General features: G+C 38.1%; 1 protein-coding gene across 1 annotated transcript; it reads left to right on the top strand.

The window, feature by feature from the left end:
• Nucleotides 1-10595: 10595 nt before the first annotated feature.
• Nucleotides 10596-11970, top strand: C8H2orf66 (chromosome 8 C2orf66 homolog). Its single transcript, XM_057744006.1, has 2 exons — nt 10596-10730; nt 11791-11970. The coding sequence occupies exons 1-2, from the start codon at nt 10611-10613 to the stop codon at nt 11968-11970; spliced, it is 300 nt and encodes a 99-aa protein (XP_057599989.1). The 5' UTR covers nt 10596-10610.
• Nucleotides 11971-17778: the final 5808 nt, after the last annotated feature.

Genomic DNA, 17778 nt, shown 5'->3' on the forward strand with positions numbered 1-17778 from the left:
GGTAGACAAGCCTCTTTCTGTGTTAGATTTGATATGGGGCCTTGCCTGACTCCCTAATATGTGGCATATCATGAACACAATTAAAATGTCTTAAATTGCTGCCAGCCAGTAGCCTGTCTTATTTTCTTTATCCCCAAGATCCTAGGTGCCTTAATTATATAGGGGAGGAAGTGGAGAATGGACTTTCTGAATCTCCATTTTGTTCTTTCTTTATCTTGTTGCAGTACCTTATAGTTTTAAATTAACTTTTTTTTTTTTTTATTCCAGTAGACTAAAATGCAGTAAGATCTTTAGGTGCCAAAATGCAACTAACTGGAATCTCTAGAAATATACACTGTAATTCAGCTTTGAAGAAACAAATCATAGAAAAACTAAAAAGTGTAAGCAATTTCTTTTAATAAAAACATTCCAGACCATATTGTGGGGTTTGTACAGACTGCCTTGTCACCTATGTTTTATTCTTTTAGCAGACGTTTACTAAGTACTTGTTGTTCCAGAGTCCATGCCAGACACATTCACGTTCAGTTACTCATTTCATTTTCCATAAAAACCTTCAGAGGCAGGATTATTATCCTCTGTTACAAGAAAAATAGTCTTAGAAAAATTAAGCAATTTGCCTATAGTAGAATTCGAGCCAGACTGTCTAATAGAGTTCTTCCACAGAAGACCTGCAACATGTAAGTCAAGACTAGTTCGCTTCCTACTCTCTGGAAATCTTTTCTGACCATACTAGTTATTCCTTTCACTTTGGAAAAAATGTTTCCAATGATATGCCCACGGCCTTCCTTATTACTCTTTCTATACTTTCCCTTAGAGATTTCATCTGTGACTTCAGTGTTTTATTCTTGGTGGATGATTCACCAAGTCAGACAGTATTAAGAATTTCTGAAACAGTGGCAATATATTTAGCCTCCCTGAGACTGTATCCTAATCCATAAATTGTGGCAATAATATTATCTTAAATATTACCATTAAATGTAATAAGGAACCAAATGCATCTGACAGCTTTGTGTTCAAGAAATAATAGGTGCTTTCTTCCTAGCTCTCCAATCTCTAGTTTTCTCTAAACTAAACGAATTCAGTTGCAACTCACTGTTGGAATTTAACCTTATAGTTTCTCTCCTTTCCTAATTACACTCTTTAGTTTTTTTAAAAAGTGGTTTATTTATTTAATTTATTTATTTTTGGTTGCGTTGGGTCTTCGTTGCTACACGCGGCCTTTCTCTAGTTGCAGCAAGTGGGCACTACTCTTCAGTATGGTTCGCGATAGAAATTTTTTGTTTTTAAAGCCCAAATTATAATAGAAAAAAAAGTGATGAATTAGACTTCATCAAAAATAAAAACTTCAGAATACAATGTAAAGAAAATGAAAATACAAATCACAAGTGGGAGAAACCAAACGTGATATAGAACTTGTATCTAAAATATATATAAAGAATTTTCAGAATTCTCAAACAAGAAAACAGCTAAATTTGTAATGAGTAAAAAACACTTCACCAAAGAAGATACGTGGATGACAAACTAAGTACATGAAAAGATGCCCAACATATAATTTGCAGTAGAAAAATGCAGATCATAACCAAAATACCTAAGAAAAATTTTCAAAATCTGGCAATACTGAGTGCTGGTAAAGATTTGAAACAACTATAGTTCTCATACGTTGCTGGTAGGAATGCAAAAGTTAAACTTATCTTTAGCATATGAACCAGCAATGTCACCTCCATATGTTTACTCAAAAGAAATGAAAACCTATGTCAAAACAAAGACCTGTATGTAGATGTTCATAGCAGCTTTATTAATAATTTCCCCAAACTGGAAGCAAAGCAAGTGTCTGTCAACTGGTGCATGGATAGGAAATTTATGGCACATCAATAAAATGGAATATTGCTTGGCAAATAAAAAGGAGTGAGCAGCTGATACATGAAATAATATTGATGTCTCAATGCAGTATGCTAACATACCATATTGTGTGATTCTACTTAGATGACAGAAAAAGGAAAAACTACTGACAGAAAACATAAGAGTGGTTACAGTCAATTCCCCTTTGGAATTGACTCCAAAGGGACTTGAGGGGAACTTTGGGGGATGATGGAAATGTTCTAAGTCTTGATTGTGATGGTGATTACATAACTATACACATTTGTTAAAATTTGTGGAACTTTTCACTAAAAAGGATATATAAGTTACATGCTAATAAACCTGACTTAGAAAAATTAAAGCTTCCCACAAAGAAAACTCCAAGCCCAGATCATTTCAATCGTGAATTGTATTGAACTTTTAATTCTGTTGAACATCCAGTAACACCAACGTTGTACCACTCTTTTGGAAAATAAAAGAGGAGGGACCACTTCCCAAATCATGTTATGAGGCAAACATAGCCTGATACCAAAGCATGACAAGGAAATTACAAAAATAGTTACTGACCAACGTTCCTTAACATAAATGTGAAAATTCTTAATGAAATGCCAGCAAATCAAATCCAGCAATATATAAAAGTCCTGAGGAATGTATAAATCAACTACTAGGACTGGTAACAATATAGTAAGGTCACAGAATTTAAGGTCAATGTACAAAAAATATTTTCCATGTCCAAACATCAAACAATTGTAAAATAAATTTTATAAAATGCCATTTATATTATCACAAAAATAAGATATTAGGAATAAATAAAAATACGTAAAAGGCCTCTCCACCAAAAACTACAAAATATTGCTTAGAAATTTAAAGCCCTAAGATAAAGAGAGATATAATATTCATTGATTGGAAGACACTATTTTTCAGATGTCGTTTTTCTCCAAAATGATATATATATTAAATCAATCTCAATAAAATATCCCAGCAGCCTATTTTTCTAAAATTCTACAAGCTGATTCTAAAATGTATATAGAAAAGCAAACAATTTCAAATAGTCACAACAATTTTGGGAAAGAATGACACCAATACTTGATTTCAAGGCTTACTATAAAGCTACAGTAATCAAGGCAGTGTGGTATTGATAAAAGGATGGAAAAGTACATCAATGGAACAGAACAAAAAATTCAAAAATAGACCCACGTGTTTATGGTCAATTGATTATAGACAGAGGTGCCAAAACATTCCAATGGGAAAAGAAAAGCTTTTCAACACATAGTTCTGGAATAACTGGATACTCATGGGGAAAAAAATAAGCCTGGACCCTTCCTCACATCATATATAAAACTAACTTGAGATGAATCATAAACCTAAATTAAAAGCTAAACTATAAAGCTTCTAGGAGAAAACTTTGGGATGCGATGGTAGGCAAAGGTGCATAGTTAGGATAAAGAAAGCAATGACAATTTTAAAATTGTTAAATTATTGTTCATAATTAAAGACTTCTCATCAAAAGACATCATTAAGAAAATATACAGGCAAACCACAGACATAGAAACATATTTCTGATAAAGGATTTGTTTTCAGAATATATAAAATACTTCTACAACTCAATCATAAAACTTCAAATAACCCAAGTTTTAGAAGTGGAATTTTTAAAGACAGAAGTCAGGAGGTAGTATTTTCAGCAGAAACCTGTGACGGGCCTCACTGCCACTTGGAAGCACACTATTGTTGGAGGTTTAAGATATAACATCATCTCTGCTACTGAGATTTCTTGGGAATTTCCCCAGGGCTAGACTTACAGAATGCACTGTTGAAGAATAAACGTCTGCTATTTATTTTATTTTATTTAAAATAATTGTACAACACTTTATGGACCTAGAGAACTAAAGAGTTCCCAGAGTACTAGGAACTAACCATCAATTTGGGTGGGGGGGGTATTTTAGGGAGAGGGGTTTATTGATTTTTTTAAAATAAAAACTTACTATTTCCAAGCTCACAATTGATGAATAGCACTAAGAAAGGGAATCATTTGCACATAATGCCCCAAAATATCCAAAGAAATACCCATCTGAATTGTCCTCAGTTTTTCCCGTTTTCTGAAACTACTCCCTTTAACATACAAAATATGTACCTGGAAATTTAACTAATATTTTAAGAATGGTGTTTCTTCCCGGTGTTTAAATAATTTTACCAATGAATTAAAATATGAGGTCCATTACAAAATTATGTGACTCAGGGATGGGATCTTATGTAATTTGTCTAAGATGGAACTGTTCTCATCCCTTTTGTATCAAAAAAACATTTTCTAGTATAGTTTTACTCATGTAGAACCTCAGGTTTGTAATAGACATTTCAACCCAAGTCCATTTTGTATTGTGAATTGGATGACAGACGCTTTGCCTTTCTTAAAAGGGAATAAAGAATTTAGATCCAGCTTCTAGGGTCTCCATGGTGCAGTGTATTCAGGAGAGGCTGAAGTAGTTGTGGTGAGTTATGGATCTTTCTCCCTTGTGATTGGCCTGACAACTTGACATTCCTTGTATTAGTTTCTGGCGGCTACTGTGAAAAATTGCCAAAAATTGGGTGGCTTAAAACAACAGAAAGTTATCCTCTCACAGTTCTGGAGGCCAAATCGGTATCCCTGAGCCAAAATCAAGGTGTGACCAGGGCCACGCTCCTTCTGGGGACTCTAGGAAAGAACCCGTTCCTTTCTTTCTCCATTATCTGGGGGGTGCCCAGATTCCTTGGCTTGTGACCTCAGCTCCAGAACAATTTAAATAGAAAGTTGTGTGTGGTCATAAAAGTGCCACACTCCAGTCTCCACTGGTTTGTGTGCAACAGCTAGATTGAATGTTAATTTACACTTTACTAGTCCACTGAAGATTCAAGTCAAATCAAAAAGTATCTATTGCCTACCTACAGCTGTCTCTTCCCCTCTTATTAAAATATGGCATTATGTAAATCTTTAAATGAACAGTACAAAAAAGAAATGTAACCAGCTTCAAATTTCAAAAGAAAATTACAAGAATGTAAACTCGAGTTTTACCTAATGAATGATTAGTTCTGTAAGCATTTGTGATTATGCTGGCCTATTCTATGCCAGGCATTATGCCAAGCTCTGAAGAATCAATGATAAAAGAGACATAATGCCGTCTTTAAGCAGCTCACCTTGGAACAATGAGACCTGTGGAAGCAAATATCATCATCCAAATTCAACAAAGTAAAAGCTGTTGAAGTAACTAAGTGGTTTCTTTTTCTCAGAAGGTGTGACATTTGAGGCAAGACTTGAAGGAAAGGGAGAGGTTCTGAGAACACACAAGGGTTAGAGAAGGCATTCCAGGTAGAAGCAACAACGTGTTCAAAGGCACCAAGGTATGTGTGGGTGGTGTTCATTAGAGATGTCAGATGGCTGGAATGGTAGGACCAGGTCATATTGAGGGTCTTTACATCACGATCAAGAGCTTTATTTTATGGGCATCCCGAAGCCGCTAGAGGTGGATGTGATGCTAGTAAGCTTTTTCTGAGCTGTGCGACCTTGTTTTTCTGTTGTCTCTCCTCCAGTGCCAGTTGCAAAGCCTAACTTGTTACCAACTACCTCAGGCTCTCTACTACAAAAGTATACTGCCTGCTGAAAAGCTTTTTGCAAAGTCATAAGAAATGATTTAGCCTTTCATATTTTAGGAAAAATCTTTCACTCATTTATTTTGACTTTGGAGATGCCAATGTGGCCTGAGGTGGCAAGGGCATTGGGACCTGGTTCTCAAACCCAGACTGAGAGAGTTTGGATGGTATTTCAGTCAGCTTGTGAATCTAGATGTCCATTTTCTTGCTGTGTGTCTCTGAGCTGGTTTCAGATCAAGCATGATTGTCATAATTTTTACCTTTTGTTGCCTCTACTCCTTCATCTTAGTTGCAGGGGAAATAGCTTGAACTTGGAGCAGCATTGAAAGATATGTGCTGGCTGTCCCTCTCTGACTAGCCCATGGCATTTGTGTTTCAGGAAGGCTGGTTGCAGGGAGGAAGACCAACCAGGGGAGGGACCTTGGGAGGAAGGGAGGCCACTGCCGAAGCCCCAGCTGATAAGGGAGACCTGACAAAAGCAGAGGCCGTGAGACCAAGCTGGGCTTGAAAGCAAATGCTCTCAGGGAAAGATGGCCACCCTACTTGGCCTTGACTTCCGGGATTGTCACATATCCTGGCCCTAAACAGCTGTAACATGGTTTTGGAGGAAGATCTCTTTTACTCTTCAAAATACTCCTTTCACATTTTTTAAATAAAACAAAGATAGCAAAGAATAAAACCCATTCGTCCATAGTAAACGGCTAGAGAAATCTGAGGGTCAACTCTACAGTCAGAGAGACATGCTGTTCCGATACTGCCAAAAGGAACAGTCAACCACATTGTGGAGGTGTTCGCGAATGTCATGGCTCTTTTAAAACCAACTTGTCTGACTCTAAGCCCCTTTCCCAATGGGGTTTGGGAGCAGAGATCCAGTTTCAGTGGTTTCTGGACCTTCCCTCCCCTCCCCAGGGTCTCATGGGACCTGGAAACTTTATGTGGCCCTATGATATGAAGGGTGAGCCTCTCCCATCCATCGAGGTCACGGTGGGTTCTCTTTGCTTCTGTTCTGTGCTTGGCAAGAGCTTATCCCTCTTCACCCCTCTTCTCCCCTCTTCTCTTTAGTCTATTTTCAAAGTGAAATCTGCCCACTGTTACAAAAAGTAGTTGTGATTGCTGTGAGCAGAAAACTGCCTGGCATACTCTATCAGTCATGTGAGCAACCTTCTCAGAAGTTCTCATCATCACTGAGGAAGCAGTCTCTAAACAGTAATTTTCCCTTTCCCTTATTCAGACCAATGGGAAGAAAAGGGAGATAAAATTCTCGTCCCTGTTCATGATACAGCTAAATAGCTGTACCAGCTCTGCCTTTTTTTTTTTTCCCTAATAAAGACAGGAAGGGTTTGAGTAGGTTATATAGTCCAACAGTCCAATAGTTTTAAAATTTCTCTGTGCCTCCCACAATATCCTCTTTATTCCTCTCATCTTTACCATTATGTTTGAATTTATAATCTAATTAAGTTTGTGATTCAGTCGACATATATTTATTAGCTTTCTTTTATGTGGTAGCCCTTTGCTGAGTTCTCTATTTTCCTCTTAATTTCTGGTTGAGAAGTGCCAGCAAAGACCTTCATTCAGATGCGTCTAGGTGTGGAAGGCTGAATATCCCAACTGCTACTTTTACACCTGCTCTATTTAATGAAGAGGCCAAATGGGACAATTTAGACTAGAAATTAATGCTTTGGGAAATGAACTATCCTGAGGTTTTTTCCTGTCTTTTGATTGAACTTATCAACTGAATAATTGCAAAATATCTGCTTAGTGCTGTGTTGATACATTCTGAAAAAAATGTCATCTGCTTTATCAATAATACCTTCTGCTTTTCAAGACAGAGATTTGAAATTAAGAAACAATTACAAGAATTTAAAATAATTGTTTAAATATGTAATTTCTTTTAACAATCAGGAAAACTCCAGTCTTAGTGAACAAGATGACAATATGTATGTTACTTTTTGTCCATTGCTCTTTTGAGAAACTATAAATATTTCTTAAATGGGGAGCTCTTAAAACAAATGAGCTGTGTTTTTATAGAAATAGAACTAAAGTTAGAAATTATTCATAGATAAATAGATATGTAAATCTATTCTAATTTATTCAGTCTTTCCCATTTAAAAAGTTCATTGTCTATGCATTGGGCTCAATGCTGGTACTGGGAGAATGTAAGGGTGAGCATTGTTCAAGGAGTTTACAGTGTTAATAATCTCATTAACATTATACTTCAATATTATTAGGTGCTTTAACTTCAAAGTCCTGGAGTTTTAAGGAGAGTTGATGTAATGAGATTCCAGGGTATTCATTTACTCACTTGACCACTGATGTTTACTGCCTCTCTCTTCTCTCTCTCTCTCTCAAACACACACATTTCTCAAGACTTTGATGTATTTATTCTCTCTTTCCTCTCCATCTACTCACTTCTAATTTGACTTTCACTTCCATCTACCCAAACACCTCTAATGCTCCATGGACCCTTTCCAGTCCTTGTTTTACCCAATTTGTCCCTTCTCGAAACATTTTCTTCTCTTGCTCCCATCCTCTCCTGGTTTCCCCCCATCTTCAGAGTCTCCTTCATATACATTCTGGTATAAGGCTGGTTCATGTTAAGATTTCTCAAAGCTCGGGTCCTAGGTCACCTTTTCTTCTCATTTTCTAATCTTCACTGAGGTAATTTCATCTTTTATATGCCAACAACTCCCATATTTACATCTCCTTCCCAGACCTCTCCTCTGAGCGTCAGGCCTGTGTATCCAGTTGTATTCTCTCCATCCACACTTGGAGATCTCAAGGCTCCTCAAACTCAACATGTCCCACCTTGGAGCTCATGACCCTCATCTCTTCATGCTGGTATTTGATATGCCAGCTCATGGCGCTGTAGTCCACTCAGCTGTATAATCCTGAGACCTAGGGATTGGTCTTGAAACTCCCTTCCCCTTATCTCTGCCTCCATAGTATCCAGTACATTACCAATACTTCTAAATCTCTCTCAGATCCATTCATTACTCTGCATCTGTGCTACTGCCCTAATCCAAGTTAACATCTTGTTCCGCCTGGACTATTACAGTAGCCACTAACTGAGCTCCCTCTTTTCTAGCTCAGTCTGTCCTGCACAATGCAACCAGAATAGCTTTTTTAAATTGCAAGTCTGATCAAGTCACTTGGATGTGTAAAGCTTTTCAATCAGTTAGCATTGCTTACAGCAGAAAGGTCATAACCTGACTACCTCTAAAGGTCCATATTGCATCAGCCCCCCACCTTGCTCCTTCTACTCCTCAGACACTAATTTAATCTCAGTTGCATTAATGTGCCATGTTCCTTCCAGCCACAAGGCCTAGTACAATTGTTCACCTTGTTTGAAGCTCTTCTCCCTCTGTCCTCCCCAGGTTGCCTAAGTGACTTCTACTCATCTACCAGATATAAGGTCACTTCTTCACAAAAGCCTTACCTGATCCCCAAGACTGCATCAAAGCCACCTGTTCTACACTCTCATAGCACCATAATTGCAATAGAAATTATCATCATTGATATTTATATATTTTGTTGTATAATGGCTTGATTAATGTCTGCCTTGCCCACTAATCTGTTAATTCAATGAGAGCAGGGACTCTATTATTCTTACCATGTTATCCTCAAAGCCTTGTGCAGTGCCTGGCACATAGTAGGCACTCAAAAGTTTGTTGAATAAATGAACAAAGGCGTGAATAAATGAAGGTCATAATGACCCTCCCAAGGTCAAGATGGCAAGACTAAGATTGTAACGAGGTATTCTAATTTCCAGTCCAGATTACTAGCCTTCTCCACAGAGAGCTTGTCCAGGATTGTTCTGAATTATTGAAACCAAAGCAACTTGAATTCATCAAGTCCAATTTCTCAACCATACCATTTTCTGCGGATGGCATTTATTTCACAAAGGGATGCTGTATGTAAGGTAATTTTTCTTTTTTCAACAAAACATGTGCTATCTTTTTGCTGTATTTTGAAGGGGTAGTATGATAAACCATACCACTATTTAAAACTTGTAAAGCTTCTTGAGATTCTCAGAAGAAATATAAGGTATGGGTCACAAAGAGCAATTTTGTCTCTTGCAATAGAATTTTCTGTTTAAAAATGCTATTGATTTGAAAGGCTGATAGCTCCAAAAGAGCATTCTATTAGGTGGGATAATCATCATCATATTCCCAGCTGCTGTGTATACACCTTCTCTTAAAAGTGAAAAAGGAGAAAGCCATTTTGCTGCGTGGAAGTGTCTGTGTATTTCATAACATCCAAATAAAATGTTCAGAGGCTGGAGGAGAGTCTGCTCTATTTAGGACAAATAGGTTCACTCTTAGCCCTGAAGAAGCCTAAAGATGTGATTCTCAAGGGGCTTTGTGCCGTAGATGAAAATGGAATCATTACTTTTGAAACTCCCCTGCTCACATCAATGACTCCCACCTGCAGCCGATCCCCTGATTATAAGTAGCCATGAATCGCCTTGCAGATTGTCGGCAGAGTAAGCATCCAGGGCCAGGCAAAACCAAACTCCTGGTAAGCTTTATTAGCTCTTGCTGTGTGTTTCATTTCCAGTTCACACCTTGGGATGGGAGACAGTCTCTACTTACACTGGTGTGGTGTGCATCTGTCTCAGACCTGTGTGTAAGGTTTATTTCTCAGTTTGGGGTGTATTTTTTTTTCTTTTCTCCTCTTTTTGGAGACTGCTGTCTTAACATTTAAAATAATTTAAGATTGGGTTTTTTAAAATTATTTTTTGTTATTGTTATTGTTAAGAATTGTACTTTCTTTGGAGACAAAAAGGGCATTTTTTTTTTCGGATGAAAAGGCATATTCACTTTCTAGGTTGTATTCATAATTGCTTTATCACTGTATAACATTCCCATTCTCATGGACTCTTTAAGCTAATCAACTGGTTTTGGGGCAGACCTAATTAGCAAATGAATATGGAGAAAAAGAGGGCTGCAAAATTCAGGTGAACCAGTATACTATTTCTTCTTCCCTGTTTCCCTTTAAAAATGTTTCCTCTTTCTCTTTTCTACTTTTGCCCTCCCTTCTCCCCTCTCTCTCCTCTTCAGCCTTTCACTGTCTCTCTCTCTTCGGCCATCAACATTTCCCTGATCCTTCCTTTCACTCAGGTTCCTTCTACCATGCCCAAAGCATTCCTCCTGCTGGGTGTTGCCCTGGTGCTGCTTGGGCTTGTGTGTGGAGCCATGTTGAGAAATGAAGGAAAATGGAAGCCCCTCAGCAATCCTAGAAACCGAGATCTGGTAAGAACAGCCACTGGGACATGCCGGGTTGCAGGATAAAACTGGTACCTGCCTGAGGTATGCACGTTGCACTCTGCTAGAGCACAGTGGAGAGGAGGATGCCAAGGGCTGGGAAGATTCCCCAGCAGGACCAAAGAAGAATTTTGCTAGCCTAGTAGCCGGTTTTCTATTGTTCCTCTAGCCAATTTACATTTGTTTCTGAAAGGGGAAACAAATTTATATTTAGAAATGACCTCATACACACAGCACATTATATTTGTAAATGATCTTATATACACATTGACTTTATAGCCTTGATTTCTAATATATGTACAAAATCGAGTGTGATGGGGAATTGCATTTTGTACAGCTTGGGTTGAACTGATAACAAAACAGATTCTCACATGACTAATACTTGCAAAGCTCGGTTGCAAAAACTGAAAGTTGACCTGCACTCTTTTCAATTTGTTAGGCATTATTTTCAACACAAAGTTATCTAGGAAATAGAATTCAAAATACCAGTAAAAATTCTCTTTTAAAAATACACCAAATACAATAAACATGCTGACATCACAATTTCAAAATATAGTTTTTCTAAAGACAATGATGTAAAATATAACAAGGATTAAAACAATCAAATAGCTCTTTGCACAGCTTCTGTGTATTCACAGACTACAAAGCTGAAAACCGCATGTCTGAAATGACTGGAATCTATCTCACTATCATTCAGAGAGGAGGCACCTGAGCTCTGATCACAGTAGAGTTCTGTTTCATCTCTGACTTCAGTACTCAGAGATGGGCAATGAATCTTATTACTGTGGGGCTGTTAAAGAATTGATATTCAAGAATGGTGAGTTATCTTGTTTAGGGTTGAAATGTAAGGTAGAAAGCACAGTAGAGGACAGTGGAGGCGGAAAAGGAGAAGGAGCCACAGTTTGAGTTTCTGAGTTTTCCACCTCCTGCCTTCTAAGTTAGCTCTAAAGTCAATTCAGGGGGAAAATGAGAGGGGAAAATACTCATCTTTGAGTATTTGGGGTGTTTAAATTATAAACGACATTGAACATTTTCTTTCTCTCTTCAGTTTTTCAGAACCCTTCAGGCATATTTTAAAGGAAGAGGTCTTGATCTTGGGAGGTTTTCAAATAATTTCTCCATGAACGAGAATCCCAGATCTCTCTCTTTCCAATCAGAATTTATGGCCTCTGCATTTGCAGATTATGAAGAACACAAAAACTCCTTCCCCAATTATCTCAAAGGCTGAATGTTTCTTCTGAGTGCAGGTAAAACTTATCCCTTTATTCCCAGCATCTATCTAAACATACAACTTGGTCATAAACTCATAAAGAGTTTTTGAAAATATTTATTTGAAAAATGATTTCATTTCCTCATATAAATAAGTGCTCAGTTCTTATGATACTCATCACTGTTAATAATCGGATTTAGTTCATATATTTTACAGTCTGGTTTTAAAAAGAAATGACAATTATGATTTTTAAAGCATAGCTTTCTGGGGAGAGATATATTAAAATAGAATTATCACTCAATAGGATTATGAAATATAATGAAAAACCACATACTTTTACTTACATCTTTTCTCAGAACAGGTCATATAGCTAAATTAGGTGGAAAATCATATGTAAAGAAATGTGTTGAATTGTACTGTCAGATTAAATGGAAAGTAAAAAGTTAAAAGAATGGTTTCTTTTGGGAGAAAGTATTAAGTATATATTTGAGCTTGAACTTCCTAACCTAGAGGGGGAAAGGGTAGAATATTAGTAAAGATGGGATTTTTATTATAGGTAAAAGTTAGAAATTTATTTATGTCTAAGATTTGCATTTTATTATTCTTATTACTTCAGCATTCCTATCAAATAAATACCATTTAGAAAGGAACAGGTATGGTTCAGTAGAAGAAAACATATTATGACTTTAGTCCATTAGCTTTTTGTTTGGCTGAATAATAAAGGGAACCGAATCATAATGAAAATCTGCTCCCTTTCTTTCATGGGCATATGGATGAAATTGTGAGGAAGCAAACCATTGTTGCACTTCATTATGATTGCGAAAGTATTTTGATGATTAGCTCTTTTAAATGTGGTGATTTTTTTTAAATCATGATTGTTATTCTAACAAGAGGATGCAATTTACCATGTGGCATATGTACTTGAAAACTGTCCTACAATGAGAAAATGTAGAGTAAAAGCAAGTATATTAATGAAGGGTTCCCTTGACTATTTTTCATATTCAGGCCCTAGGGTAACAGACACTAAAACAGAGAATAATTATTAACACCAAGTACCTATTTCAGTATGAGACAGTATTGCATACAAGCTGTTTGTAAGTCTTAGTTTATTCATCTATAGATTGCACATACAGAATCTCTAACTCATAGAAAGTATTAGAGAAAACATCAAATATATACTTTCATGTGAGCATGAAATGAGGTAATGTTTAAAGGCAAGAAAAAAGAGAAAGCACCAGTTAGTGGTATTGTAATATAAGAACTACTAAACTTTGTGAAAGAAGCAAAGTTTCTGATTTGGAGAATATTTCATAATTACAAGCTCTCTTTTCCTAACAACTCTGATTAGGAAATGAAGACAAAAAGAGTTTTCATTGAAATATGTTGATTTTGGGGTCTTTGTGTTAATTGTATAACCTTCATTTTCTGCTTCATTATAGTGTTTTCTTGTTCTTTCAGATGTCTGGTGGTTTTAAAACTGCAGATGAAGCTTCTCGTTAGAAAAATTCAGTCATGGTCATGGCTAAGCTTTTGTATGTTTCTTTTCCCTTTATTTTTGTCAGTTTGTAATGATTTTATTCTACATTTCCAGATTTACAGCTTTGGGACATATGTGACTTATGTGCCTTTTTTTTCCCCATACAATAACTATAGATACCAATGTAGAGCACTGCATATATTTGCAAGGATTACAGAAACATGAAGTCAAAGGAAATGATGGTCTTCTAAATTATATATGTGTTTCCTTTCAACTTGTCTTCTATGTTTCTCAACCTTTTATCAATCAGTGTTTTTATTTGAAAGGGACGTTGCTCATTTTTATTTTAGTTCATTATATGTAACAGGAATTTGGGTTTTAAATTTATCTTTTTCCTAAAAAGAAGATGCATTCCCATTGTCAGCACATGCTATTGAAAGACCTCACAGTCTTAGTTACACATCAAGGGAGAGTAGTGATGAATATCCACGATTAAGTGGAAATGGAAGGCAAAGAAATGCGAGATTTCAGGAGTTGCTCGGGCCTCTGGGAGATGTTCTCGGCCACGATGGTCAGAGGTGGACACTGTGCCACACCAGATGTCCTAGCCATGCCTCACCTCTGGCTCTTCCACACACAACCTCAGGAAGGGAGAGTAGAAACAGGTGGATTTCCCTTCTTTCATAACCAACCCTCTTCTTCCACCTCCCCCCCTCCCTAGCTCAGGCTGAATTATTCTGATTCTCATATTCTCATCTGGAATAGCTACTTTTCTTTATGAAAATCTACATCATTTTCTCTGCTGCAAAAGGAACATAGTATTAGAAGCAAACGTCATAATCGTAATAACACTAATCCTTACATTGCAAAATAGTTTTCTGTGGCTTTTTTTGTGGATGATTGATATTGAGTATCAAGAATAAAATATTTTTGCCAGAACAGATTCCACGTCTGGTTCAGTATGTTCTATTGTGATTAGTTGCATAAGTGTCTGTTTTCCCCAGAGGGTTGTGAGATATTTGTGAGCCAAGATCATATCTAAGCCACTTTTGTTTCTCCAGCGCCTAGTACAATGCCTTGCATGTAGGAAGCACTCAATAAACACTTGCTGAATTGAAGTAAATATGTGCTATTTTGCTATTAGTCACACAGTAATGGAAACTGCTTCTGCTTAATGTCAAGACTTCTTTGTTTTACCATTTAAAAGGTATAAGTAATTATAGATGAGGTATTCCTCATGAAAATAGAGCCTATTCAGATACATGGTAGAGGGGTAGGGAGTGCTTCATCACTGTCCAGTTCTACTGTCCAGTACCAGTGACTGACTTTCCCTTTCACCACTCCTGCTCTGGTTGTCCAGACCTCCACGAAGGGAATGCGAATCCGTTTCCAGGCCTTTGAAAAGGAAGGGCATCCACAGGGCACTTTTATCTATGAGCTTGCAAAGTCTCAGGGCAGGAGCATGCATCCTGCTGGAAAATTCCTCACAATTGGCAAGTAGCTGTTAATGGGAGGCCTATAGTCCACTAGACTAGAGTTTCTTAACAGTGATGGTATTGTCAGTTGGGGAAGGACAAGTCTTCATGGTGACCATTTAGCACACCTGGTCCTCAGAAAATATACAGTGATATATTAGTGATTTCCTCACCCTTGCTCTATTATTTTGACAACCAAAACCTCCCTACTTGCATTTCTAAAAGGTCTCTGGGGAAGTGACTTTGTTCTTGGCTGAGAACTGTCGTTAGGAAAAGAGCAGAAGTGTAGTGTTTCCTGCAATGAAAATAAGTGTTCTGCAGATGATCTGGGCTCCCAAGGGGTTTGTGGTCCTTCCCTACATAGGTCCTTGACAGCCTCTCAACACTGACTCTGCTCCTCTTTGATAAGCATCCCATTTCCCATCCCTAGGACATGGCCTGTTGTCCCCTATCCTGGGTCTAGTGTGGTCAAGAACTATTAAGGGTGTGAGGTTTTACCCAACTTGCAAGCTACACGCTGGCTGCTACAATTTCACAGATCTGGTGGACCCTGAGACTCCTAGGTCTGTAGCAGCAGACTTTATTATTCATGGCTCAGCAGGCAGCATGAGTTTTACATTCACATTTGTTCTCCTTGTCCCCCAAGTATTGTGTGGGCTACATGGAGGTGGGTGCAGGTGTTTGGGCACTGGTTGGTTTGTGCCACAGCTGAGGAACCCCAAACTTAGGAAATCCCCACTCTTACAAGGGTGCTACATGCCCAAACATGCCCAACTTTTGCCCCAGAGGGAAACGTTATCTTTATTATACTAGTCAGAAAAGAAATCTGCCCTCTACCCCAGAGGGAGACAATACCTCTCTTTCAAGGCTATTTGTTCTCCAGACATCCTTGAAAAGACAGAGTGAAAGCAGTCACCAGCTTTTTCAGAAAAGTGAGAGAACCATGGAAAAATTGTCTCCCCAAAAGCATCACACCCCATCCTGGATCCTCCCTTTGACAAAGAGAAAGGAGGGATTCATGACCTCCTTGTGTACTCTTCATGCTCTCATCATGGTATAAATTCAGTGTTCTGCTTTCTTCAGACTTCCCAGTTTGATTCTCAAAAATCAGTCTGAAAGTCTGAAAAGTTTCTTCCTGCTCTATTCATTACTGCTATAACAATTCCACTTCATCTCAAGGTAATGTGGATGCCTCTGACTCACCAGCAGACACATCACTTACAAGAAGGTGGAGAAAAGAAAAACAGACTACAATATCAAGACATGTTGCTACATTCTGACCTGTAAAAAAATTGTCACATCATCAAGGTGTTCCATAGCAGAAAAGCTGTCCTTCCCACCCCTTGCTCCCTGCTCCAAATCTCCACAACGTGAATCTATATCTTCACAATTGTTATTCCCATATTCCAGGCACCCAATAACAGAACAAGCTAGTCTAAGCCATGTGGGTCTTAGGAGAGCATTCTCCTTACCAGCTGACCAGCTTTCCTCCCTTTGATTTCCTAGGAGAGTTAGGAATAGAGACTCTTGACTTCCTTTCTCAAATGCAGTTCCTTGACTGCCTGGAGAAATTCAGGGGGGAATTTACCTATCAGGGATTTCTGTGGATTACCTTAACCCAACCCACCCTGCTAGCCTCCCATATTTTATACCCAGATAGAGCCCTGGGGATCCTTTATCATGAGAAAAGAATGACTTCTAGCTGTGAGAGACTTTTCTCTCTCCTGGAAGGTTCCCCTCTTGTAGGTCCTGGCCCTGCATTCTGGCACCCAGCTGTTGCTTTTCCTCATCTAGATTGTCATAAACAGGCACCAATGGCCAAGCCAGATAATAGGCTCCCTGTAACTTGTCCCTAACATCAGCTTCATATTCAGCTGCATTCCATACCTCTACTCCTTTGCCCATTCCCAAGGCACTTTCAAGTTCATCCGTTTGAATTCAGAAGTCTGTTTTGAGCACAGAGGAGAGTTCACAAAGATGTATCAGGTAGTGCTGTTCTCAAGATGTTGACAACTAGTGTCTCTAGAAAAGGACAGCAGAGAAATAGTTATAATACAAGGTAAAATATAAACCACAGGAGTGTCTAGGAGTTGAAGAAGAGTTCCACTGAGGCGAGGCAGTATAGCATACTAATTCCAAGAATGGGATATGGAGTCAGACCAGGGTTTGAATCCTGGCTCTACTACTTATTAGATACCAGACGCTGGCATTAGGAATAACACCATAAAATAACAAATACAATCCACTTTTAAGGATTATTTTGAGATATAAATGTAATATGCGTAAGAGTCCATGAACTGTATACTACAATAAATGGACAATAGTGTATGCTAATGATAGCAAACATTTGATTCTCTCTAAAAGTTTAACTGTTAAGAAGAAAATTTGGGTGAGAATAAGAGGTGGGATGTGAAGTCTAGATAAACCTATCTACAGACTGAGAAGGAGTGTGAGGAAGGGGAGAGCTTGAGGACTTGTGGAAGAGGGGAAAACTGATGATGCCATTGATTGGAGGAGATGAGATTTAGATCATAAACTGGGGGAGGACTTTAGCTTTCTGTGGCAGGGCGGAACTGGAAAGTGGAACACGCATGTAGTAGAGCAAATGGTTAAATTAAGGGGAAAAAAATCACTACAGCAAACATCAAATTAACAAACACTCAAAAAGGAAATAGATTGAGAATCAAAACTTTAATGGAGAATTGAAGGAAATGATGTAGATGAAAGAAGATCTTCTTAAAGCACTTTTTTGTTCAGCTTCTTAATAAGCTTAAACCGGAGGCGTGAGCCCAGCGGCAAGCGTCGCCGGGAGGGTCCAGCTGGGGTTCCGCCCTGGTCCCGCCCACGTCGGCAGGAAGAGGTGGGGCCAGATGC

The sequence above is a fragment of the Hippopotamus amphibius genome, chromosome 8 (assembly GCF_030028045.1).
Source record: "Hippopotamus amphibius kiboko isolate mHipAmp2 chromosome 8, mHipAmp2.hap2, whole genome shotgun sequence".
Taxonomy (NCBI): domain Eukaryota; kingdom Metazoa; phylum Chordata; class Mammalia; order Artiodactyla; family Hippopotamidae; genus Hippopotamus; species Hippopotamus amphibius.